Raw genomic sequence first — 27,356 nt, 5'->3', positions numbered from 1 at the left:
ATGTGACCTCATATATGAAGGAGTGGGTTCTGACTGCATGGAGCCATGGTAGAAAATCTGTGTTAGCAGATAGTAAACAACACCAGAAATAGCATCAGAGTTAGGGTGGAAAGATCAGCAATGTCTTTATGTTGTTCAATATCGCAGAATTACTGTCTGGTTATTCTCTTCCTCATTTCTCCCTTTTCCCAACCTCCTCCTTTCTCACTTGTTTCCCACTTCCTTATTTTAACTCACCATTATAACTCAACCCTTTTTAATTACATGCACAGAGGGAGCAACACACTTCAAGCAGAGCGTGGCAGCATTTATTCCCCAGCAGTGCAGTCGGATAGATCCTCAGTGAGTAATATAATGATTGGAATTTACTTCCATGACCACTATTACCGTTTGTTGATTCTGTGACTTTAGAAAGAGGTTCCAATGATTCAATGACATTGAAAGATTTTGTTCAATTAATGAAATCTGGGTGTGAGCCTCAAATCTGTCACACAGAACATTTTTCCAGTTCAAGGCACGAGAGAAGTTCACAGACATGAGCTTTGGGGCGTCCTGGGATGATGGAAGGTGCTAGGGAAATGCAAGTCCATCATTGTTTTTCTGTCTTGATGTCTTGTAAGTGTGTGTGGAGCACATTTCATCCCACGCAGAATCAAGTGAGCCTTTGATGAACATTGTCGAAAAGCAGCTCTGGGGCTGGATTCTCCATTGGCGGGACCCTCCGTTTCGCTGGCAGTGCAGTCACGCACGCGGATTTACCGTGGGATGCCCTCAATTGAAAACCCCATTGGCCAGCTTCCAGGCGGAGAATCCCGCTGCCGGACAGAGGATCCCGCCCCTGGTCCTCGAGAGCTGTCGGACATGAGGCGAGGTCTCATTAACTCCTTTCTCTTTCAGAACGTGAGAGTGGGAAGCCGATGAAATATCAGAGAGTCGACAATGATCGGGAAATCTTACTTCCTCCTGTCACTTCTCCAAGGTAATATCATCGTCAGCTCAGACAGATTTACAATTAATAGTCTTTGTAAAAGATAATTCCTATTGAGATCTAGGCCGGGATTCTCCCCTAATCGGCGGGGCAGGGGGTCCCGGCGCACCGGAGTGGCAAGAACCACTCCAGCGTCGGGCCTCCCCAAAGGTGCGGAATTCTCCGCACCTTTAGGGGATAGGCCCGCGCCGGAGTGGCTTCCGCTCCGCCTACCGCCGCGAACGGCCTTTGGCGCCCTGCCAACCGGCGACACGGCTGGCTGAAAGGCCTTCGCCGGCCGCTGTGAGTCCGTGCATGCGCCGGAGCGTCAGCGGCCGCTGACGTCACCCGGCGCATGCGCGGAGGAGGGGGTCTCTTCCGGCTCCGCCATGGTGGAGACCGTGGCGGCGGCGGCAGAAGAAAAAGAGTGCCCTCATGGCACAGGTCCATCCGCCGATCTGTGGGCTCCGATCGCGGGCCAGGCCACCGTGGGGGCACCCCCCGGGGTCAGATCGTCCCGCGCCCCCCCAGGACCCCGGGGCCCGCTTGCGCCGCCTGCTCCCGCCGTCACCAGAGGTGCTCTGATACCCGCCAGCGGGAACGGCCTGTCAGCGGCGGGACTTCGGCCCATCGCGGGCCAGAGAATCTCTGCGGGGGGCTCGCCGACCGGCGTGGTGCAATTCCCGCCCCCGCCGATTCCCAGGTGGCGGAGAATTCCTGCTATGGCGGGGGTGGGATTTACGCTTGGGAAGTTTTGTGAGGGCCACGAAGAGTCCAGCACGTGTTTGTAGAGTCAAACAGAAAATAACTTTATTTACAGCAATACTTACACAGTAGAAGTAGTTCACTACTGCTTCCTTCTCTAGCCGGTACCACACTGGCGAGCTCTAATTATACAGCTGCAATTACTAGTGATTGCCCCGCCCCACCCTCATTGGGGGAACTCATATTCCCCAAGAAGTCACACCAAGTCCTATTCAGACATCACCCCTGTTCTCACTGATATACACTGACGTCCCTCTCTGAATTGGAGGAGAGCAGCGATGTTAGAGGCTGGAGGAGGTTGCAGATATAGGTAGTGGAGTGGGGGTTAATGGAAGAATTGGAAATTGAGGATGAGAATCTTAAAATTGAGGCGTTGTTGCATTCAGAGCCCATGTAGCACAGCAAATGACAGTGGAGTAGAGAGGCTCGGAGGAATTCTATCCCAATACTAAGACAACGATCACAATGGCCTGAAATTAATGACTTTCGCTGATTGTAGACAGATGCAGTCTTGTCAGTGCACAGTGGTGGGGGTGATGGTGAAGAATGGGATTGAAGGGAGAAAGGAGGTGTAGGGAGGGTTGGGGGCCGCATGGAGGATTGAGGGGGCACGCACGCGTGGGGACAGAATGTTCCCGGGGGATATGTGCTTGGTGTCAACTCACCTATGCTGCCATAAAGGTCGTTGACCTTCTTGTGGCACTGGAGGTCAGTATTCCTGACCATGCTGCCACCTCGTCCCAGACAGCACTGGCTGCCCTGTGATTCACTCTCCAGGACCCTCGGGGGAACGGGACATCCCTCCTGGCCTCAAACATATCTCGGGGTCTCCCCAAGTCCCCATCTCCACACCTTGGGGCTGGGTGTCTCGGCACTATGGCTACGAGCTGAGTGGGGTTGGCTGGGCAAGTGCTGCTTAAATGCTGCTCGACTTTGTTCGCGGGGAGCTGGTGAGTGCAGTCCCGGCGAATCAGTTGCTGAACCTTCATTTGCGACGTGAAACACGTGGGCTTGGTTAAGTGGACAATTAATGTTGCATTGCGCTGTTGGCCTCGCTAGGCCGAGCGCTGGGAAGCTCATGGCAATTCCTGCTCGCTACCGCACTTAGAAATCATTCTGGAGAATCAAATCCTTGGTTTCTTTGTTTAATCACCATGTTAACTTGTGCTCCTACTTTTAGAGATTGATGTATTTCTTCCCCCACATCATGTTATTCCTCTTTCCCATCAGATTCTTATTTTGAGGTAATATGCAACCTCTTTATTTCTCAAAAAAAACCAATAATACCTCTGTGGTAGTCACCACTGTTGTATTATATTGTATATATGGGTATTAGGGTAAGGCCCCTGTACTACAGTACGGGGCTAGATCCCTGCCTGCTGGCTCCGCCCAGTAGGTGGAGTATAAATATGTGTGCTCTCCGAACAGCAGCCATTTCGCCGGCTGCTGTAGGAGGCCACACATCTCTGTGTATTAAAGCCTCGATTACTCTCTACTCTCGTCTCGTCGTAATTGATAGTGCATCAATTTATTACACAGAGATTTTTCAGATATGGACCTCCGCATCAAGCCAGATCACCTGCAGCTGCATCCTCAAGCAGACAACGCCAAAAAGGACTTCGAACATTGGCTAGCTTGCTTTGAAGCGTACATCGGGTCTGCGCCAGACCCAATCTCAGAGGCACAGAAGTTCCAGATTCTGTACACGCGGCTGAGCTCCAACATTTTTCCTCACGTCTGGGACGCGGCTACCTACGCAGAGGCCATGGCGCTACTGAAGGCGAACTACGCTCAGCAAACCAAGCCGATCTACGCCAGGCACCTCCTGTCCACGCGGCACCAACTTCCCGGTGAGTCTATGGAAGATTTCTGGCGTGTCCTGCTCACCCTGGTGAGAGACTGTGATTGCCCGGCCGTTTCGGCCTCTGAACATTCGAACCTGCTAATGAGAGACGCGTTCGTTACGGGCATAGAGTCGAACTACATCCGTCAGCGCCTCTTAGAAGGGGCCACGCTTGACCTCGCCGCGACCAAGAAACTAGCGCTCTCACTCACAGTCGCTTCACGCAACGTACAGGCTTATGCCCCTGACCGCACGGCCCACCCCTCCAGTGCATCATGGACCCAGCCAGCGGCCACCTCATCGTGGACCCCATCAGCGACCGCCCCCAGCCAACTCCACACCTGTGCCATGCGGCAGCCAACCAAACCCGGGGGACCCAAGTGCTACTTCTGCGGACAAACAAAACACCCCCGGCAGCGCTGCCCGGCATGGAGCGCGCTCTGCAAGGCCTGTGGTAAGAAAGGACATTTTGCCGTAGTGTGCCAGGCCCACTCAATCGCCGCTATTGTCCCGGCACGCCCCACATGCGGCCAGTGGGTGCCGCCATCTTCATCTCCTCAGACCACGTGGGGCCCGTGGGCGCCACCATCTTGTTCGCCTCAGAACCAAAGGGCGCCGCCATCTTGCCTGCCCCAGGACACGTGCGGCTCAAGGGCGCCACCATCTTGCATGCCCAGGACACGTGTGGCCCGTGGCCGTCGCTATCTTACCCGCCTCAGGACCCCTGCCCGTTGGGCACCTCAGCGGGTCGCTCATCGCCTGCAACCACCGACAACCAGCCGCGTCTCGCTTCGGTAACGATCGGCGAGTCTCGACCGCACAACCTCGCGACCGCGTCAACAAAGGTGAAGGTTGACGGGCACGAGATATCCTGCCTTCTGGACTCTGGGAGCACTGAGAGCTTCATCCACCCCGATATGATAAGGCTCTGCTCCCTCGCGGTGCACCCCGCTAACCAAAGAATCTCCCTGGCCTCCGGATCCCACTCCGTGGCGATCTGGTGGGACTGCATTGCCACCCTCACCGACCTGGTCGCAGAGTTCAGCGGCTTCCGGCTCTACGTCCTCCCAACCTCTGTGCTGCCTTGCTACTCAGCCTGGCCTTCCAGTGCAACCTCCAGAGCCTAACCCTGAAATTCGGTGGGCCCCTACCACCCCGTAGTCTTTGCGGCCTCGCGTCCGTTAACGTCAACCCGCCTTCCCTTTTTGCGAAGCTCACCCCAGATTGCAAACCCGTCGCCACCAGGAGCAGACAGTACAGCGCCAAGGACAGGACCTTCATCAGGTCAAAGGTCCAGCGGATGCTGCAGGAAGGTATCATTGAGGCCAGCAACAGTCCCTGGAGAGCCCAAGTGGTATTGGTGAAAACCGGAGAGAAAAACAGGATGGTCGTTGACGACAGTCAGACCATCAATCGGTACCCGCAGCTCGACGCGTACCCCCTCCCACACATATCTGATATGGTCAATCAGATTGCACAGTACCGGGTCTTCTCGACAGTGGGCCTGAAATCTGCCCACCAGCTCCCCATCTGTAAGGCGGACTACCCATACACTGCGTTTGAAGCAGACGGCTGCCTTTGCCATTTCCTTAGGGTTCCCTTCGGCGTCACCAACAGGGTCTCGGTCTTCCACGGGAGATGGACCGAATGGTTGACTGGTATGGGCTGCAGGCCACCTTCCCATACCTGGATAACGTCACCATCTGCGGCCACAACCAGCAGGACCATGACACTAACCTTTCCAAATTTCTCCACACCGCCACTCTCCTCAACCTCACTTACAACAAGGAGAAGTGCGTGTTCAGCACCAACCAATTACCCATCCTCGGCTCTGTGGTTCAGAACGGGGTTCTTGGGCCCGACCCCGACTGCATGCGCCCCCTCATGGAACTCCCCCTCCCCCACTGCCCCAAGGCCCCCAAACGATGCATGGGGTTCTTTTCGTACTACGCTCAGTGGGTCCCAAACTATGTGGACAGGGCCCACCCACTCATTCAATCCACTGCCTTCCCCCTGACAGTGGAGGCTCACGAGGCCTTCAACCGTATCAAGGCCGACATCGCAAAGGCCACGATGCACGCAGTAGAGACGCTCCCCTTCCAAGTCGACAGCGATGCATCAGACGTCGCTCTGGCTGCCACCCTCAACCAGGCAGGCAGGCCCGTGGCATTCTTTTCCTGCACCCACCATGCCTCCGAAATTTAGCACTCCTCCATCGAAAAGGAGGCCCAAGCGATCGTTGAAACCGTGCCACATTGGAGGCATTACCTGGCCGGCAGGAGATTCACTCTCCTCACTGACCAACGGTCGGTAGCCTTCATGTTTAACAACACACAGTGGGGTAAGATTAAAAATGATAAAATCTTGAGGTGGAGGATCGAGCTCTCCACCTACAATTACGAGACTTTGTGTCGCCCAGGTAAGCTCAACGAGCCCCCCGACGCCCTATCCCGAGGTACATGTGCCAGTGCACAAGTAGACCGATTCCGGACCCTGCACGACGATCTCTGTCGCCCAGGAGTCACCCGCTTTTACCACTTCATTAGAATCATGGGAATCGGGAATACTCGTTGACCACATTAAGAAAGTACGTGTTGCAGTCGATGGAGGGGAGGAGCCCTTTGAAGTCCACGCTGAGGCGTTCAAAGGGGCGGGAGGCCTTCACCAGGCACGCACAGTCTGGCCGGTAGAAGTGCGGCTTGCACTCCGCACAGATCTGGCAGTCTCTGTTTTTCTCTCCGGTTTTCACCAATACCACTTGGGCTCTCCAGGGACTGTTGCTGGCCTCAATGATACCTTCCTGCAGCATCTGCTGGACCTTTGACCTGATGAAGGTCCTGTCCTTGGCGCTGTACTGTCTGCTCCTGGTGGCGACGGGTTTGCAATCTGGGGTGAGCTTCTGCTCTACTCCATCGAGGACATCAGGGCTATCACCAGAGACTGCCAGATCTGTGCGGAGTGCAAGCCGCACTTCTACCGGCCAGACTGTGCGCGCCTGGTGAAGGCCTCCCGCCCCTTTGAATGCCTCAGCGTGGACTTCAAAGGGCTCCTCCCCTCCATCGACTGCAACACGTACTTTCTTAATGTGGTCAACGAGTATTCCCGATTCCCATTCGCCGTCCCATGCCCCAATATGACGTCTGCCACTGTCATCAAAGCCCACACCACGATCTTCGCTCTGTTCAGTTTCCCCGCCTACGTCAACAGCGACCGGGGATCCTCATTTATGAGCGATGAGCTGCACCAGTACCTGCTCAACAGGGGCATTGCCTCGAGCAGGACGACCAACTTAAACCTCAGGGGAAACGGGCAGGTGGAGCGGTGGCAGGTGGGTCTGGAGGGCCGTCCAGCTGGCCCTATGGTCCAGAAATCTCCCGGCCTCCCGCTGGCAGGTGGTCCTCCCCGACGCACTTCACTCCATTTGGTCGCTCCTGTGCACCGTGACTAACGAAACCCCCCATGAACGTCTCTTTGCCTTCAATAGGAAGTCCATCTCCGGGGTTTCGCTCCCAACGTCGCTGGCAGCCCCAGGACCCGTTCTCCTCCCCAACACGTGCGGCTCCACAAGGCGGACCCATTGGTTGAGAGGGTACAGCTACTCCACGCAAACCCGCAGTAGCCTATGTAGCGTACCCTGATGGCCGCCAAGACACAGTCTCCCTCAGGGACCTGGCACCAGCTGGGTCCCCACACACCCTCCCTCTGCCCTGGCGCATCCTCCCTCCCCCCAGCACACCCCACCATAGCCCCCACTCCAGGACAGTCCGTCCTCCCCTTGCTCCCACCCGGGGATGAAGAGGATTTCAACACTCTCCCAGAGTCACCGAAGACCAAGCCGACGCCTGAGTCGCCAGCAGTACTGCGGCGCTCTCAACAACAGATCAAGGCACCCGATTGTCTAAATTTGTAACCTTCTCTGTAATTTTAAAACCAATCTGTATGTATATAGTTTTCCACCACCCCAGCTAGACTCATTTTTAACAGGGGGTGAATGTGGTAGTCACCACTGTTGTATTATATTGTATATATGGGTATTACGGTAAGGCCCCTGTACTACAGGTATGGGGGTAGATCCTGCCTGCTGGCTCCGTCCAGTAGGCGGAGTATAAATATGTGTGCTCTCCGTGCAGCAGCCATTTTGCCAGCTGCTGTAGGAGGCCACACATCTCTGTGTAATAAAGCCTCGATTACTCTCTACTCTCGTCTCGTCATAATTAATAGTGCATCAATTAATAGTTATTAATGTTGAAATTCGTTAGCCAATTAACTGTCCATTCTCCAAACTTATTGATATCTTCCGGTCATTTGCTGCAGTCCTCCTCAGTATTGACTACCCCACAATTCAATCCAGTCTGTAAATTTTGAGTCTGGTGGGTCTACAGACCATCGACTGTTAATTGATATTTTTCTCCACAGTTGGACTGTCAAAAGAGTGGAACAGTGATGCTCCGCGAGAGGTGACAGCGCAGGAAGGTTTGTGTGTCTGGATTTCATGTAATTACAGTTATCCATCAGATTTGGCAAACCAACCACGAGACGGAATCTGGTATAATGGCAGGATTCAGTCGTCATCGTCTATTGCCTTTCACTCCAAGAATCACAGTCACGAGTCACCACGCTTCCGCCATCGGACCCGGCTGTCTGGAGACCTGAAAGATGGCGACTGTTCCCTGATTATAAACAACGTCACACGGGAAGATGCAGGATCTTATTTTTTCAGAATAGAATTTGACCACCCCAATATGTACAACTACCATCCTGTAACCCAGATTAACGTTTCTGGTAAGTGCTGTGTTTTAATTACTCAACAATTCACATCCAACTCTCAATGGGAAATAACACAAACTGTGACGTTTACACATTAACACAAAACACAGCTTATTATATAACACAGCGTCTGATTACCAATAACCTGTTGACAGTTTCCAGTTCGGTTCTAAAGCTACCTCTAATACTCACTTTAATATCAATTATTAAATGTATTGTCCGTGTTCATTAATGTTATCGGGTTATCCATTTCCATTGATCTCTTAAAGGTCTGACATATCGACAAAGGAAAGATTCACAGTTCTTTACCGCCTTTCACCCCCTCAGGACACCCCAAATCAATTCACAGACTGTGAAATAATTCTTGAAATGAAGCCACTGAAATGAAAATGAAATGAAAATCGCTTATTGTCACAAGTAGGCTTCAATGAAGTTACTGTGAAAAGCCCCTAGTCGCCACATTCCGGCGCCTGTTCGGGGAGGCTGGTAGGGGAATTGAACCATGCTGCTGGCCTGCCTTTGTCTGCTTTAAAAGCCAGCGATTTAGCCCAGTGTGCTAAACCAACCTCTGCAGCAGTCAGTATGTTTTTTTTATTCGATCATGGGACATGATCTGGCTGAGCCAGTATTTATTGCCCGTCCCGAAGTGCCCTTGAGGGGGCAGGTAAGAGTTAACCACATTGCTGTGGGTCTGGAGAAACATTTAGGCCAGACCTGTTAAGGACAGCAGATTTCCTTCCCCAAAGGACATGGGTGAACCAGACGGGTTTTTATGACAATTAACAATGGTTTCATGGTTATCATTAGACTTTTAATTCCAAATGTTATTGAATTCAAATTTAATCATCTGCATTGGAACCTGGGACCCCAGAGGAATACTCTGGGTATCTGGTTAACTAGTCCAGTGACAATACCACTACGTCCTCGAATCCCTTTTAATATGTGCACAGCAAGATTCCACAAGAAGCAATGTGATCAATAATTTGATCATGTTTTAGGTGCTGGTTCGGACATTTTTTCAAATACTTTCTGTCCTGCTCTAGTCGAGGTTTCATTAGAATTTGTCAGTTTTCTGTGGAAGTACCAAGCCTGTTCAGCCAGAACTGTGAGGGACTCCTCCCCTCTCACCCATGGTCTCAGAGTCAAAGTGCAATAGCTGAGGACAGACACTCCTCTATGATAGAAAATAGGAAATTCTATATTGTTCATTGTAATAATAACAATAGTCACAAGTAGGCTTCAATGAAGTTACTGTGAAAAGCCCCTAGTCACAACATTCTGGCACCTGTTCGGGGAGGCTGGTACGGGAATTGAACCCGCGCTGCTGGCCTTGTTCTGCATTACAAGCCAGCTGTTTAGCCCACTATGCTAAACCAGCCTCACACCATCTTTGTAAAGGAGCTTTCACTTGTGGGACTGTGATTTCTATTTGAACTGATGCTTCACATTATATTTATCTAAAAGGATCCATTCTGTGTGTGTTAGATTTCACAGATAAACCCAGGATATTCCCTGCTGAAATTATTGCAGGAAAGCGTGTGGACATAAGCTGCACCTTCAACACAACGTGCAGTGGAACAACACCTGTCTTAACCTGGGACACTCCCACTGACGTACCTGGATCAGTCTCAAACACAGTAACTCAGCATGGCGTCACTCTGACCTATACTTCTGTTCTGACCTTGACCCCATCACTCAGACACCACGGACAAACTCTCACCTGTAGAGTGAGATATCCATCTGTTTCATCGGAGCGGCCCCTCAGACTAACTGTGCAATGTAAGTACAGACATCCTTTATTCTATATTAGGAGCAATATTTTCCAGTTTGCACAGAAAGATTCCAAACAGCACAGTGGTTTGAACAATTTTGCTGAGTGAGACCTCTCTATTAAATCTATTAAATCAGTCTTGCAATCAATTATGTCCAACTGAAACGGTAGTCCAAAGTTTAATCTGCGATATAAAAGATGGCACCTCGGACAATGCAGTGCTCCCTCAATACTGACTCTCCGACAGTGCAGAATTCCCTCAGCACTGACCCTCCGACAGTGCAGCAATCCCTCAGCGCCTACCACCTGCCAGTGTGACACACCCTCAGCACTGATCCCCCGACAGGGCAGCACTCTGTCAGTATTGATCCTCCAACAGTGCAACGCTCCTTCAACATTAACTCTCTGACAATGCAGCGCTCCCTTAGTATTGACTCTCTGACAGTGCAGCACTCTCTCAGCACTGACCCTCCGACAGTGCAGCAGTCCCTCAGTATTGACACTCCGACAGGACAGCACGCCCACGGTATTGACTCTCCGACAGTGCAGCACGCCCTCAGTATTGACTCTCCAACAGTGCCGCACTAACTCGACAGTGCAGCACTCCCTTAGCACTGACTCTTCTACAATACAGCATTCACTCAGCACTGACTCTCCAACAGTGCAGCATTCCATCAGCATTGATCCTTTGACAGTGCACCTCTCTCCCAGTACTGACCCACAGAAAATACAGTGCAGAAGAGGCCTTTTGGCCAATCAAATCAGCACTGACACATGAAAAATACCTGCCCTACCTAACTAATTCCATTTGCTAGCACTTGGCTCAGAGCCCTGGATGTGATAATGGGCCAAGTGTTCATCCAGGTACTTTTAAAGGTTGTGAGGCAATCCGCTTCTATCACCCTCTTAGGCAGTGCATTCCAGACCGTTACCCTCTGGGTAAAATCTTTTCCCCTCATCCCCCCCAAACCTCCTGCCTCTTGCCTTGAACTTGTGTTCCTTTGTGACTGACCCTTCAACTAAGGGTAACAGCTTCTCCCGACCCACCCTGTCCATGCCATTATAATCATGTACCCCGAAGGGACAGCATGGTGGCTCAGTGGTTAGCACTGCAGCCTCACAGCGCCAAGGACCCGAGTTAGTTCCATGTTCCGGATCATTGTCCATGTGGAGTTTGAACATTCTCCCTGTGTCTGCATGGGTCTTACCCCGATATGCCAAAAGATGTGTAGCACAGGTAGATCGGCCATGCTAAATTGGCCCTTAGTTGAAAAAAAATGAATCGGGTACTCAAAATTTATTTTGAAAAGATCATTTACACCTCGATTGCCGCTCAGTCTTTTCTGTTCCAACAAAGCCTATCCAGCTTCTCTTCATAACTGAAATGGTCCATCCCAGGTAGAGACAGTGCAACGCAGTACGGAACTGGAGTGTCTGTCAGTATTAAATGATGTGTTTTGAAGAAATCTACATTGATCTCGCATCTTTCACATTTTCAGGGACTCTCAAAGTGCTTCACAGTCAATGTAAATTATTAATTTATTCATTTTTAGATGCACCACAAAATCTCTCAATTACTTCTCTTGAAATGATTGATGCATCATCCATCAATATAATTGAGGGTACCTCTACAGTGATAATCTGCTCTGTCGAAAGCTTCCCAACTTCTATCCTGACGTGGAGACATCTTAATGTCACAATGAACAGAACAAGTTCCAACAATGAGCTGTGGTTGGTGGTTCCTCACGTTACATCCAGGGACACTGGAGACTATGAGTGTGTGGCAGAGAATGAACATGGAGCAGTGGAGGGATCCATAACCATCACTGTGGAACGTGAGTGTACACAGACTTCAACATCTCCCAAACACAGACACACATACACACAACGCCTCTTTACACCAATCCCTTGGTCATCTGTCCCTAATACCTCCATCTGTCCATTTGTCACCGTGTCTTGTCAGGTTTCAATTCAGAATAAATAGGCAGAATTTGGGAGTTTGATCAATATTCAAAAATTACACTGATCAATATTTTATGTACAAAGGTTACATTTAAAAGGAAGACCTAAACTTATATAATGATTAGATTCTCCATAAATACTTTACAGCCAATGAAATACATCTTAAAGGTCATCGTGTTATAATGTGGAAACATGGCTACCAATTTCCACACAGCAAGATCCCAAACAACAATATGATAGTGATCTGACAATCAATTATTTTAGTGTTGGGTCAAACTGTAAATAGATATAAGATGGGTCACTGATGAAGCTTTAAACAAAGGAATCCTGCCCATTTGCCTCTTAACTGTCCTCTGAACTGGTCTCCCAGTTTGTTTCAAACCACTGGTTCAGGAGAAAGTCTCCCCACCACCTTCTCAGGGAAAACTAAGGATGGACAATAAATATTGGCATTGTCCAAGAAGGAATATTTAAAAATTGAGTGAGTGTGTTACCGGGAGAAGATGTCAAAGAAATCACTCAACGCCCAGGGCTTCTGGTCCTCGCATCAAACGGTTTATTTCGCCAGCGGGGAGATGGCATCTGTTAAAGTCCCAGACTGTCTTTCTACAGAACAAAGGAAAACATTTTTCAAAACAGCTAAACAGCCCATTTCGGCTGGACCTTGTACAAAAATATTGTTTATACATTACATACATTAATTATATATCCAATTGAACTTGACATTACGTAAAGTGGGTTGGCCCCTTACCAGCCCCTGACTTCATGAAGAAGTCACTCATACCAACTGGTAAAGTTACGTCTCCTGCCTGCACCTGGAGACCTTGAGCTGGCGAGGATACTTAAGAACATAAGAACTAGGAGCAGGAGTAGGCCATCTGGCCCCTCGAGCCTGCTCCGCCATTCAATTAGATCATGGCTGATCTTTTGTGGACTCAGCTCCACTTTCCGGCCCGAACACCATAACCCTTAATCCCTTTATTCTTCAAAAAACTATCTATCTTTACCTTAAAAACATGTAATGAAGGAGCCTCAACTGCTTCACTGGGCAAGGAATTCCATAGATTCACAACCCTTTGGGTGAAGAAGTTCCTCCTAAACTCAGTCCTAAATCTACTTCCCCTTATTTTGAGACTATGTCCCCTAGTTCTGCAGTCACCCGCCAGTGGAAACAACCTGCCCGCATCTATCCTATCTATTCCATTCATAATTTTAAATGTTTCTATAAGATCCCCCCTCATCCTTCTAAATTCCAACGAGTACAGTCCCAGTCTACTCAACCTCTCCCCATAATCCAACCCCTTCAGCTCTGGGATTAACCTAGTGAATCTCCTCTGCACACCCTCCAGCGCCAGTACGTCCTTTCTCAAGTAAGGAGACCAAAACTGAACACAAGACTCCAGGTATGGCCGCACTAACACCTTATACAATTGCAGCATAACCTCCCTAGTCTTAAACTCCATCCCTCTAGCAATGAAGGAAAAAATTCCATTTGCCTTCTTAATCACCTGTTGCACTTGTAAACCAACCTTCTGTGACTCATGCACTAGCACACCCAAGTCTCTCTGAACAGCGGCATGCTTTAATATTTTATCGTTTAAATAATAATCCCGTTTGCTGTTATTCCTACCAAAATGGATAACCTAAATGATAACCTGATACATAATGCTTTTTGTCCTGTGGAGCTGTTATCACTTGCTGGTGAAGTACTCCCGTATCTGTTTCAATTATTCTTGTCCCCCTGACTAACTCTGCTGCCTGTAATTAAATGATGTTATTTATACCAGTTTGCAACTTAACCCAGCGAATGGTTGTTCAGGAATGTGGATAGTCCAGCTAAAAGCCATTTTGTGTCTTTTCGTATTGCTGGCTCAGCTAACAGCCATTCTGTGTCCTTTCTGATATTAGTAATTCTTAGGCTATAAAATCACAAGCATTGTTTATACACTATTGATTCCTGCAAATTGCCTCTTGTACAGGCATCGAAGCCAATGGGTACCTTTTGTTTAAAAACCTTCTTTCTAAATCTAACTTCAACAGAGTGCATCGCTGCTGAGACACATCGGAGCATCATTCTAAAACTGTAACACAGTAACTAATGGCTGTTTTTTACAGGTAGAGACTCTAAAAACTGGACAGTAGGATTGATCACGGCTGGGATCATCTTGAGTTGTTTCCTGGCTGGAATGTTAATCTTTGTGTATGTGAGAAAGTAAGTGTGAAGCTTTAAAGTGATGTTTTTCTTCATATTTATTTCAATCTTCTTTGCTTAAATCAGTGATTATTTTCCTCAGATTAAGCGGCATCCATCCTGCTCGCAAATTATCTCTTTGTCCCTCATGATCGGGAGTGTGTCTTTCATTGTCCTGTATCCAGATGAATTCCAATAACTTGTTGTGATCGGGAATGTGTTGCCTAAAAGGACGGTGGAAGCAGATTGAATAGGAACTTTAAAATGGTGAATTGAATAAATAGCTGAATGGAAAAGAAATTGTCGAGCCATCGAGTGTCACAACACCCTGGGCTCGTGCGCGGTTAATTCCACTCCCACTTGACCCAGAGTAACAACACAGGTGAAATTAGATTTCATTTAAAATATAGCTACAGACCTTGGTTGATACCAATTAACTACAGTCACCAGTTTTGTAACATTACAACACAAATAACCTGTTGTTATGTATAGTATTATAATTAAATGGACAGAAAATATAACTGACTGTCTCTTTCGCAACTCACCCACTCTCTACACCCACAGACATACATGCAGGCAAACAACAGAGGGGAAAGGATGGGGGAAAGGGAAATAAAATATCAAAAAAATTAAAGGAGAAGGATCATTGATTCACTGGGATGACATCCTCTCAATGTCTTTCTGAGGTTTAGGCATTTGTTTTGGTACTTCCTCCTTCTTGACATGCAATGGTTTTCTCTGGCAAGGTTGTCCACCTTCTCTGCAGTCTCAGCATCATTTCAGGTTCACAGCAAAGAATGTGCCAGGCATTTACTGCTTTCAGGACAGTTGGGCAGTTCTTTCACTTCAGCAAGCACAAGAGAGAGACCGTTCCTTGCATTTTCAATGTCTAAGCACTTCTGCCCAGTTCTCTCAGAAAGCCTCATGTTGTCAGTCAGAACACTGTCCCTGGCCAACCCACCAGTTGACAGTTAACCAACTGAACCAACCTCCTCCAAAACCAGTTCCCAAGGTCCACAAGGTACCAAAGAATCTGGCCTCTCTTCTCCAAACACCAAGCCTGGGAACAGTGTCCTGGCAAGCACTCTTCTGCTTAAAGGCTCTTCCTGATAATGGGTCCAGAGACCAAAATGATCAACTAAATTAAAGAAATGGCATCAAAGGTGATAAACAGTGATGTACCATCAATTGAACGCGAGACGAGTTGCTGAACAAAGGTATGGGTTTAATATACTAGATGTTAAGCCCTGCGGTCGATTACAGTAGGACGACCGCCGGGAGTACTGGGTATTTATACCCCGCCCTGGAGGCGGGGTTAACTCAGCCTCTTGACCAATCGGGGAACCGTCACATGACTGGTCTCAACCAACCGGTCGAGTGGCACATGACTGACTAGGGCCAATGGTAAGCCGGTGTTCTGCACCAATGGTGGGCAGCTATGCTAATCATACCACCACAAACAGGAAGGATTCTTACATAGCAGGGACAGGGGTTGGTGCCATGTGGTGGCGGGATGCAACGTCTTGTCATTATACTTTTATAATACCTTGGGCTGGTGGGCTGTGCAGGACATGAGGCATCCATCATTTTGAGGGGATTGGGTTATGGGTTCATTTTTTTCAGGCTGTGCACAGGATGAAGCATGAAGACATCAGATCTGTGTGTTTGTGCTCTGCGGCCACACCCCACCCTTCTGACACAGCTCCTCAAAATCCAGTTTCACCCCAACCCCCAGCCCCGTACAGAAGAGAACATATAAAACACAAACCCCCAACGTTCCCCACATACCCCACACCCATACTCAACAGACAAACCCACCCGGAAACAGAGCAAAAAGAAAACCAGCATAAGAATAACACCTGTCAAAATTGAAGAACAGCAACAGCGAAAACAGCAACGGCCATAGTGTGTCCCCAGACCCTAGTTTGAGTCCAGCTTCTCTGCCTGTACAAAGGCCCACGCCTCCTCCGGGGACTCGAAGTAGTGGTGCCGGTCCTTATATGTCACCCACAGACGCGCAGGCTGCAGCATTCCAAATCTGACCTGCTTGGCATGCAGCACCGCCTTCGTCCGGTTGAACCCGGCCCGCCGCTTTGCCACCTCCGCACCCCAGTCCTGGTAGATTCACACCACCGAATTCTCCCACTTGCTGCTCCTCTCTTTCTTGGCCCAGCGCAGCACACACTCCCGGTCACTAAACCGATGGAACCGCACCAGCACCGCCCGCGGGGGTTCATTTGCCTTAGGCCTCCTGGCCATCACTCGATGAGCTCCCTCAAGCTCCAGGGGCAAATGGAAGGACCCCGCTCCCATCAACAAGCTCAACATTGTGGTCACATACGCCGGGAGATCCGACCCCTCCAGCCCCTCCGCCAGGCCCAGGATCCTCAAATTCTTTCGCCTCGTGTGAACGTCCAGCTCCTCCAAGCGGTCTTGCCACTTTTTGTGAAGTGCCTCGTGCAACTCCACTTTCCTCACGAGGACCATGGCCTCCTCCTCCCTCTCAGCGGCCTGCTGCTGCAACTCCGAATGGACGCCTTCTGGGCCGCCTGGGTCCCAAGCAGCTTGTTTGTAGTCGCATTCAGGGAGTCCAGCAACTCAGCCTTCAGCTCCGCAAAACAGCGCAGAAGAGAGGCTTGCTGCTCCTGCGCCCACTTCCACCAGTCCTCGGGTGTTCCGCCGGCCGCCATTTTGTCTTTCTTCCCCTGCTTTTCTTGGGGAGCTGCTGCAGCTTTTTCCTTTGCCCCACTCCGGGTGAGCACCATAAATTATGGGGAATGCTCCTCTAGACACCTTCCCCCACTGGGATTCGTCGGGACAGCGTCGACTGCTGCTAGAATTCAGCTTTCATAAAGGCCCTCAAGTCAGCTTGAGAAATCTGAGCTGGCCCTTCCCCCACCTGCCTGCTTGTAGAGGCTCTTGTTTGCTGCTGCTTCCGCCCGATCTTGCACTGTTTCTGAGGGTCTGATAACCCAGAAACATACTATTCCTGGGGGGAAGTACTCCTTGAACATTCACCAACGGCTTTTCATCGAAATTCCAACCTGTGCCGCCCAAAAAAGAGCTCTTTTCTGTAACCTTGGGCAGGAGCTGCCACTGTGTGCTCACTCACTTCATACTGCACACCGGAAGTCGTTGTTGACATCTCTTGACATCTAACCGGAATCTGAACTGGTCTTCCAATGATATCCATTTATTTTAGGGTTTCTTTAGCTCCTGATGTTTTCAGCCTGTGCAAGGCAAATTTCTATGGCTTCTTTGTCTGGTTCAGATATAAAAGAATCAAGAAATCAGAACTTTATACACTATTTAATAATTTTGAGTCAGCTGCAATCCAATTTAAACTGGAATTCAGATGACAGTTTGACAATGTCTCTTTGACCTTCCTTCCCCTCCAGTACCTGGGATGAGAGTCGCTGCAGCTGCTTTCACTCGCAAGGGCACACCGACAAACCCGATAACCTTCTCTACGCCACAATCAACTTCTCAAAGAGACCCAATGGTGACGGGACTGTCCACAGGAGCGAGGTCACGGAATACGCAGAGATCAGATTCAAGAGAAAATGAGCGTAAAACAGGGAGAGGGGCTGTGGGGTGTGTGAAAACAATATAGGCAAATAGCAATTAAAAAAAAAAGGATATTGCGCAACTTTTCTATCAGCTTTGAACATGCTTTCTGAATGCTGCACCTTTTTCATGCTTTCAAAGATTGTGAAAAGCTTGTTATTTCTGTATAATTTTACATCCGGAAATACAAGCAATGGAAGTACTGTACTCAGTTTTATACATTAAAAAAAATAATAATTCCCATCTCCAAGGCATCATTTTCTGGTGTTGCATGCTCTCATAATCTTTAAAATCCTGTGTGTTTATTTCTAATGGGAAACTCCTATGTGCCAGCAGTGGTGCCATATATATTAGCCTCTCAGAGACATTTCCGCTGTGTTTACAATGTTGGTAATAGATGGTGTCAGCTGAGAGAAGCACTTTGTCCTTGTTAACGATTTTGTTCGGAGACAGTGGGTCAGAGCACGTTTACCGATCGCATTTGCAATCTTGCTCAGACAAGAGTTCTGGTGAAAGATGTTCTCCAACCCAGCGACCCTCTCGTGACGAGAGGGAAGAATAACCTTAACACAGAGCCTGAGAGTTAATGGGATCAATTCCACTGTCCAAATGGGTGGACTCAATGTGAACCCACTGCTGGTCCTTGAACCTCGTGGTGCTGGAACAGACTCAGAGCAGACAGCTAAGCTGGCCATTATTTGGAAGATGTATGGTGGGGGTAGTGGGCGTGGAAGAGTTTCTCCACCACCTCCCCACCCCTCCAATGTCCTGAGACCAACATCTATCCCTCAACCAACTTGACTAAAATAACAGATGATCTGGGTCATTATTACATGGCTGTGTGTGGGATCTTGCTCTGCATAAATGACCTGTTGCAATTCCAGGATTACAACATTGGCAACACCACAAAGAAAGTCCTTTTTGTTGCCCATTAATCACTTTGGGGTGTCCTGAGGTGGTGAAAGGCTCGAGAGAAATGTAGGATTTTGTTCTGAAATGTGGCAGAGCTGTGATGAAGTGGACGCTCTCCATCACCCTCCGTCCACTGGAAGTCACCGTTTGAACTTCCATGTCCTGAAGAAAAGTCATATTGGACTCAAATCGTTAACTCTGTCTCTCTCTCCACAGATGCTGCCAGAGGTGCTGAGTTTTTCCAGAACTTTCTGTTTTAATTCATGTTTCTGTTTGTTCACTGTCACCCTCAGACTCCTGAATGACTCCAATGTTCTCACACCCTCCCTTCCCCCTGCCACCCCAAGTCCCAGATCAATACCGATCCCAGGTTTTCATTCAGTCCTGCACTCCCTCTATATCATCGCTCTACCATTGGCAGTCATGTCTTCAGCTGCTTGGGGCCCTAAACTCTGTATTTCCCTCCTTAAACCTCTTCCATCTCTCTCTCTTTGGTTCTCTCATCCTCCGTGAATCACTCTTTAAAAACTGACCTTGTTGAAGTTTTTGTCACCTGTTCCTAATACGTAGTTATGTGTCTCAGAGTCGGATTTCTAGCTGATTAACAATCATGTGACAAGCCTTGGAAAGTGCTGTATAGATCGATTTGTTATCCTAACTTTGATCTGCAATGGTTCAGAATGGAACCAAGGAGGCTCCTACGATGTGGCATATGTACGGAGGGCACACAGTAATTGCATTATATGACAGCCAATTATCATGTCCTTTGAACGCGGTGCATCCCAATCCTGTGTGTGGAAACATCATAACCGAGGGACTGTCACACTGTCTTGACTGCAGTCAACATGGTCGAATAGTAATGAGCAGAAATGTGACATTGCTGAACTTTGTTATCTGATCTGAATGAATTTTCTGAATGCTGTGCCTTGTTCATTCTGTGATGTATTTCAAGAAATGTTTGCATTTTATATATTACATTTATGAACAGAAGGAATTGAAAGGCTCAGATTTATCCTTACAGATATAGGAACATAAGAACTAGGAGCAGGAGTAGGCCATCTGGCCCCTCGAGCCTGCTCAGCCATTCAATGAGATCATGGCTGATCTTTTGTGGACTCAGCTCCACTTTCTGGCCCGAACACCATAACCCTTAATCCCTTTATTCTTCAAAAAACTTTCTATCTTTATCTTAAAAACATTTAATGAAGGAGCCTCAACTGCTTCACTGGGCAAGAAATTCCATAGATTCACAACCCTTTGGGTGAAAAGGTTCCTCCTAAACTCAGTCCTAAATCTACTTCCCCTTATTTTGAGGCTATGCCCCATCGTTCTGCTTTCACCCGCCAGTGGAAACAACCTGCCCGCATCTATCCTATCTATTCCCTTCATAATTTTATACGTTTCTATAAGATCCCCCCTCATCCTTCTAAATTCCAATGAGTACAGTCCCAGTCTACTCAACCTCTCCTCGTAATCCAACCCGTTCAGTTCTGGGATTAACCTATTGAATCTCCTCTGCACACCCTCCAGCGCCAGTACGTCCTTTCTCAGGTAAGGAGACCAAAACTGAACACAATACTCCAGGTGTGGCCTCACTAACACCTTATACAATTGCAACATAACCTCCCTAGTCTTAAACTCCATCCCTCTAGCAATGAAGGACAAAATTCCATTTGCCTTCTTAATCACCTGTTGCACCTGTAAACCACCTTTTTGCGACTCATGCACGAGCATACCCAGGTCTCTCTGCGCAGCATCATGTTTTAATATTTTATCATTTAAATAATAATCCCTTTTGCTGTTATTCCTACCAAAATGGATAACCTCATATTTGTCAACATTGCATTCCATCTGCCAGACCCTAGCCCATTCACTTAACCTATCCAAATCCCTCTGCAGACTTCCAGTATCCTCTGCACTTTTTGCTTTACCACTCATCTTAGTGTCGTCTGCAAACTTGGACACATTGCCCTTGGTCTCCAACTCCAAATCATCGATGTAAATTGTGAACAATTGTGGGCCAAACACTGATCCCTGAGGGACACCACTAGCTACTGATTGCCAACCAGAGAAACACCCATTAATCCCCACTCTTTGCTTTCTATTAATTAACCAATCCTCTATCCATGCTACTACTTTACCCTTAATGACATGCATCTTTATCTGATGCAGCAACCTTTTGTGTGGCACCTTGTCAAAGGCTTTCTGGAAATCCAGATATACCACATCCATTGGCTCCCTGTTATCTACCGCACTGGTAATGTCCCCAAAAACTCCACTAAATTAGTTAGGCACAACCTCCCCTTTATGAACCCATGCTGCGTCTGCCCAATGGGACAATTTCTATCCAGATGCCTCGCTATTTCTTCCTTGATGATAGATACCAACATCTTCCCTACTACCGAAGTTAAGCTCACTGGCCTATAATTACCCGCTCTCTGCCTACCTTCTTTATTAAACAGTGGTGTCACATTTGCTAATTTCTAATCCACCAGGACCACCCCAGAATCTAGTGAATTTTGGTAAATTATCACTAGTGGATTTGCAATTTCCCTAGCCATCTCTTTTAGCATTCTGGGATGCATTCCATCAGGGCCAGGAGACTTGTCTATCTTTAGCCCCATTAGCTTGCTCATCACTACCTCCTTAGTGATAACAATCCACTCAAGGTCCTCACCTGTCACAGCCTCTTTTCTATCAGTCACTGGCATGTTATTTGTGTCTTCCACTGTGAAGACCGACCCAAAAAACCTGTTCCTCAGCCATTTCCTCATCTTCCATTATTAAAACTCCCTTCTCATCCTCTAAAGGACCAATATTTACCTTAGCCACTCTTTTTTGTTTTATATATTGGTCGAAACTTTTACTACCGTATATACTCACGTATCATGCGACTTTTGAAGACCTAAATTGTCACCTAAATTTGGGGGGTCGCATGATACACAAGATACAAAATTCGCGGGTGTTTTACTTGCTGTTTTTTCTGATGGGAAGATGTTCAGCCACTTGACGTTTCCATTCATAAAAACATCAGAATGCTGTGGTCAAAATCTGAAGAGTAGTATTCCTGATCATATGGGTAGTTTATTCAATACATGGCCGTGTTTTTCCGATACAGAATTCACGGGTGTTTTACTTGCCGTTTTTATGAATGGAAATGTCAAGTGGCAGAACAACGCTAGTAAAGCCAGCTGGAAAGCTGTTCGATTCGCGAACAGCTTTCACAACAGAATCCACTCGGCAGAATCCACAGACATTGATACCATTTGGAAGTTTTAGTTTGGGCATTAATTTCCAAAAAAGTGACTCGCATGATACATGAGATATAGCATAAAATCATGTTTTGGGGATGAAAATTTAGGGGTCGCATGATACGCGAGATCGCATGATACGCGAGTATATACGGTATCTGTTTTTATATTCTGAGCAAGTTTACCCTCATAATCTATCTTTCTCTTCTTTATAGCTTTTTTAGTAGCTTTCTGTTGCCCCCTAAAGATGTCCCAGTCCTCTCGTCTCCCACTAATCTTTGCCACTTTGTAAGCTTTTTCCTTCAATTTATTATTGCTCACCCTTATTTCCTTAGATATCCACGGTCGATTTTCCCTCTTTCTACCATCCTTCCTTTTTGTTGGTATAAACCTTTGCGGAGCACTGTGAAAAATCATTTGGAACGTTCTCCACTGTTCCTCAACTGTTCCACCATAAAGCCTTTGCTCCCAGTCTACCTTAGCTAGTTCTTCTCTCATCCCATTGTAATCTCCTTTGTTTAAGCATAAAACACGAGTATTTGATTTTACCTTCTCACCCTCCATCCGTATTCTAAACTCCACCATATTGTGATCGCTCCTTCCGAGAGGATCCCTAACTATGAGATCATGAATCAATCCTGTCTCATTGCACAGGACAAGATCTAGGACCGCTTGCTCCCTCGTAGGTTCCATTACATACTGTTCTAGGAAACTATTGCGGATACATTCTATAAACTCTTCCTCAAGGCTGCCTTAACCGACCTGGTTAAACCAATCGACATGTAGATTAAAATCCCCCATGATAACTGCTGTACTATTTCTACATGCATCTGTTATTTCTTTGTTTATTGCCTGCCCCACCATAATGTTACTATTTGGTGGCCTATAGACTACTCCTATCAGTGACTTTTTCGGCTTACTATTCCTGATTTCCACCCAAATGGATTCAGCCTTATCCTCCACAGCACCGATGTCATCCCTTACTATTGCCCGGATGTCATCCTTAAATAACAGAGCTACACCACCTCCCTTACCATCCACTCTGTCCTTCCGAATAGTTTGATACCCTCGGATATTTAACTCTCAGCCGTGACCATCCTTTAACCATGTTTCAGTAATGGCCACTAAATCATAGTCATTCACGATGATTTGCACCATCAACTCATTTACCTTATTCCGAATACTATGAGCATTCAGGTAAAGTACACATATGTTGGCTTTTTTACCGCTGTTTTGAATCTTAACACCTCGATCAGTAACCTCTGCGAAGTTATATTTCCTCTTAACTTTTCTCCTAATTTTCCTTGTCGTTGAACCCATATCTTCATGTAATAACCTGCTGCGTCACTTACCATTAATGTTTTTACTTCCCGTTTTATTCCTTTTAGTATTACTGGGTCTATTGGTATTAAACATCTTCCTCTGGGGGAAACATCCTGCTCCAAACTTAATTCATGTGAATGCATTTCCCCCACCAAATTCTGCAAATTCCCAAGTCCACATTTATCATGGAAAATTTTCCATGTGAACATGTTAGACTGTAGTTAAAACTCTCCTAGCAGGGAATGTGCTGTAACTCACCACTGTTGTTCTCAGACTGCAGGATGTCTCTCTGTTGTCTTCATGTTATTATGAAGATACAGGGAAAGGGGGGAATCTTCACGTTGCGGTTACGTTGTTGTTAAGAAGAGGGCTGTTGAAAGCTCCCCTTCCCCCCAGCGTTGAGGGCAGGGACAGTTCTGGCCCCCGCTCTCAGCACCCACCCCTTGCTAACTTATCCATCCCTGCTCTCGGGTACCAGTTTTAGACATGAAGAGTGAGGTCCAGAGGACAACTGTGGAAGGGCTTGTCCATTGCAGCTGGAACAATAAACCAGCAGCTCTCCCAAGATAGAATTACAGATTGGAGGGGGGGGGGGGGGGGGGGGGGGGGGGGGGGGGGAGCGCTGGGATAAATATCCACCTTTAGGTAGGAAAGATGTCAGCTCGATCAGAAAGAAAGTTGTGAGGAGAACACAAACAGGCTGCAGAGGGATATAAATTGTTCAGTGAGTGAGCAAAATATTTGGCTGATAGAATATTATTGAGAGACAATGTGAGTTAATCCAGTTTGGATTGGAAGAATAGAAAAGCAGAATATTATTAAAATGCAGACAGACTGCAGAATGCTGTGATACACAGAGGGATCTAGTTAAGGGCTGGTTTAGCTCACTGGGCTAAATCGCTGGCTTTTAAAGCAGACCAAGCAGGCCATCAGCACGGTTCGATTCCCGTACTGGCCTCCTCGGACAGGCGCCGGAATGTGGCGACTAGGGGCTTTTCACAGTAACTTCATTGAAGCATACTCGTGACAATAAGCGATTTTCATTTCATTTCACTTCCTTGTACATGAATCAGAAAATATTAGTGTGCAGGAACAGCAAATAATTAGGAAGACAAATAGACTGTTGGATTTTATTGTCATGGGGTTGCAGTATAAAAGTAGTGGAGTATTGCGACAACTGTATAGGGCATTGGACAGACCACACCTAAAATATTTTGTACAGTTTTGGTCCCCATATTTATGGGCTGTACCTGCTGTTGTATTTATACAATCGGAGTTGGGTTCATGGAGTGTTTGATACAGAAGGTTAGATGTAAAAATTTAAGTTTTAAGTAAACCCATCAATGTAATATTATGAAGAAACATGCAACTTAATGTTTATACAAAGAGTACAAATCACAACACTTCCATTTTATCCTGAAAATGAAACATGACCCATTCTTATTTCTAGGAGGCAGTCCAAAAAGTAAACTTTGACTTGAAACAAATACTAGACTTTAAAAGATAACTCAAATACCGGAAAACATCAAAGTAATAGTACCGTAATCCTCAAGAGTGTGAGACTTGTTTGGTTTAAAATAAATCTCATGACTTCCGATGGTGACCATGGAGTGAGCGGTCGCACATTTGGCAGCTTCCACTCAAGGTGGTATTATTCCGTCCTTTCCCCGCCTGAGGGGTGAAGGTTTGGATGGAAAAAGGTGTAGGAGTACCTGGCGAAGGTGTTTCTCCTCTGGTGTGGTTTGTGGATGGATCCACAAACTAGGACTGGATCGGGAAGAAGAAAGGAGTCCCAGGGTTGGGCGATCCAGAAAGTGGAGGCCGAGGTTGGGGTGAAGACCCAAAAGAGGGTGAAGGATCTGGAGAACCGTTCAGAAGACAAATTTTGAGGATCATGGGGATGCCGGAAGGCATCGTAGGTACGGAGGCTGGCACATATAAGGTACGGAGGGACAGCACAGTAGCATTGTGGATAGCACAATTGCTTCACAGCTCCAGGGTCCCAGGTTCGATTCCCCGCTGGGTCACTGTCTGTGCGGAGTCTGCACATCCTCCCTGTGTGTGCTTGGTTTTTGCTCCGGGTGCTCCGGTTTCCTCCCACAGTCCAAAGATGTGCAGGTTAGGTGGATTGGCCATGATAAATTGCCCTTAGTGTCCAAAATTGCCTTTAGTGTTGGGTGGAGTTACTGGGTTATGGGGATAGGGTGGAGGTAGTGGAGGGTGGAGATAGGGTTGACCTTGGGTAGGATGCTCTTTCCAGGAGCCGGTGCAGACTCGATGGGCCGAATGGCCTCCTTCTGCACTGTAAATTCTATGAAATATGTGGCAAACATTTTGGAGCAGGTGATAGAAGGCTTTGCCCGGCCCCTGGAGGCTGATGCGGAGGCCGCAAGCGGGCAGCCAAAGGTGATGATGGTGCAGTTGCACCGTTTACTGGATAAAGAGAAGATTCTTCGGTGGGGGAGGCAGACAAGGAAGTGCACCTGGGAAAGGAACGAGCTATGGGTGTACCAGGACCTTGGTGCAGAGCTGGAAAAGAGGAGGGCCGGGTTTAAATCAGGTCAAAGCTGCCCTCTTCATGAAGGGGGTGAAGTTTGGGGTGCTGCACCCGACCCTCCTCTGGGTGACTTTGCAGAAGCATGAGTATTATTTTGGTATGCCAGAGGAAGCCATGCAGTTTCTGAGAGACAATGGACTGGCAGGAGAAGGAGGATATTGAACTTGAGCCTGTAAGGAGGTTTTTGTTCTTGGGAAGACTTTCTCCTTGAAATGTTCTTTTGGTTTTGATGGCGGGGTGTTTGGAGGGCACGTCCCTTTGTGGGGCCAATATCAATGGTAATTGCATCTTTTCTGGGTTTTTTTTGGGGGGTAGCCTGGATTGGGAGGAAGGGGAATTGGGGTGGCAGAGGGTTTGGAGGCCTTGGTAAAGGCCGCCATGCTAGCTGGGCGGGCTAGTTAATGGGAGTGCAGTGTCAGGAAATAGGTGTGGGGGTTATTGTTTTGTTTGAGGGGATGGTTTGCTGACAAGGGTGTGGTTGCTGTGGCAGAGCTGGATAGGGAGTGATGACGGTGGACATCAGAGGGTGGGCCGCGAGGGTTGTGTGACATGGGCTGGGGGCTGGCCAGAAAAGGGACATGGTTAATCGGCAGGGGAAGGGGGGGTGGGGAGCCCCCAACCAGACTGGTCAAAACGTGAGGGGTTGAATTGGCCGGTCAAACGGTCATGTGTGTTCGCGCACCGGAAGAGTCTGAAGGCGGACCTCGACTTTTTGCAAGAAACGCATTTAAAGGTAGATCAGACAAGGTTAAGGAAAGGATGGGTGGGGCAGGTGTAACACTCGGGACTGGAGACTGGGCACAAAGATGAGAGGGCTGGCGGTGTTGCTGAATAAGCAGGTGGCGTTTGAAGTGCGGAGCATTGTGGCAGATCCTGAGGGGAGTTTCGTGACGATGTGTGGGAAGCTGGAAGGGATGCTGGTGGTCCTAGCAAAGGTTAATGCCTCAAATTTGGATTCAGTGTATTTGGCGACCATGGTCCCTGACCACGCGCCGCACTGGGTGGATCGGCGCGTGGACTGGGGGGAGCAGTGGAGGCTGAATGTGGTTTGTTGGTGGATGAGGTGTGCGAGCGGGTGAGGGCCGCCATCCAGGGGTATTTGAGACACAGGGGACGTCACGGCTACCACGCTGGCAGTGGTTCAGGGAGGGTGGAGTTCATTTCAATTCGGGTGCATAGGGAGAAGGCGGAACAGGCAGAGAAGGCAAGACTAGTGGAAGATATTCGGAGACTGAATAGGAGGTATTCAGAGACCCCAGAGGAGGGGCTTCTGAAGGACAGGCAGAGGAATTTGGATTAGTATCCACGGGGAAGGGGGTGGGGCAGCTGCTGTGGGCCAGTATATGAGTATGGTGAAAAGGCGAGTAGGCTGCTGTCCCACCAGCTGAGGAATCAGGAGACGGCGAGGGAAATTGATAAAGGACGAGACAGGAAGGTGGTGCTGGACAGATGTATTTGAGGAATTTGACAGTACTTGGGT

At 48.1% G+C, this 27,356-nt stretch overlaps 1 protein-coding gene across 1 annotated transcript; it reads left to right on the top strand.

Moving 5' to 3' along the window:
• The first annotated feature begins 211 nt into the window (after positions 1-211).
• Positions 212-17,876, top strand: LOC119974898 (sialic acid-binding Ig-like lectin 13). Its single transcript, XM_038814234.1, has 7 exons — positions 212-342; positions 898-979; positions 7,992-8,357; positions 9,828-10,121; positions 11,667-11,948; positions 14,191-14,287; positions 17,665-17,876. The coding sequence occupies exons 2-7, from the start codon at positions 940-942 to the stop codon at positions 17,831-17,833; spliced, it is 1,248 nt and encodes a 415-aa protein (XP_038670162.1). The 5' UTR covers positions 212-342; positions 898-939; the 3' UTR covers positions 17,834-17,876.
• The last annotated feature ends 9,480 nt before the right edge of the window (positions 17,877-27,356 follow it).

The sequence above is a fragment of the Scyliorhinus canicula genome, chromosome 12, assembly GCF_902713615.1.
Source record: "Scyliorhinus canicula chromosome 12, sScyCan1.1, whole genome shotgun sequence".
Classification (NCBI taxonomy): Eukaryota; Metazoa; Chordata; class Chondrichthyes; order Carcharhiniformes; family Scyliorhinidae; genus Scyliorhinus; species Scyliorhinus canicula.
The sequence above is the reverse complement of the archived record's forward strand: the minus strand, read 5'-3'. Positions and strand labels throughout refer to the sequence as shown.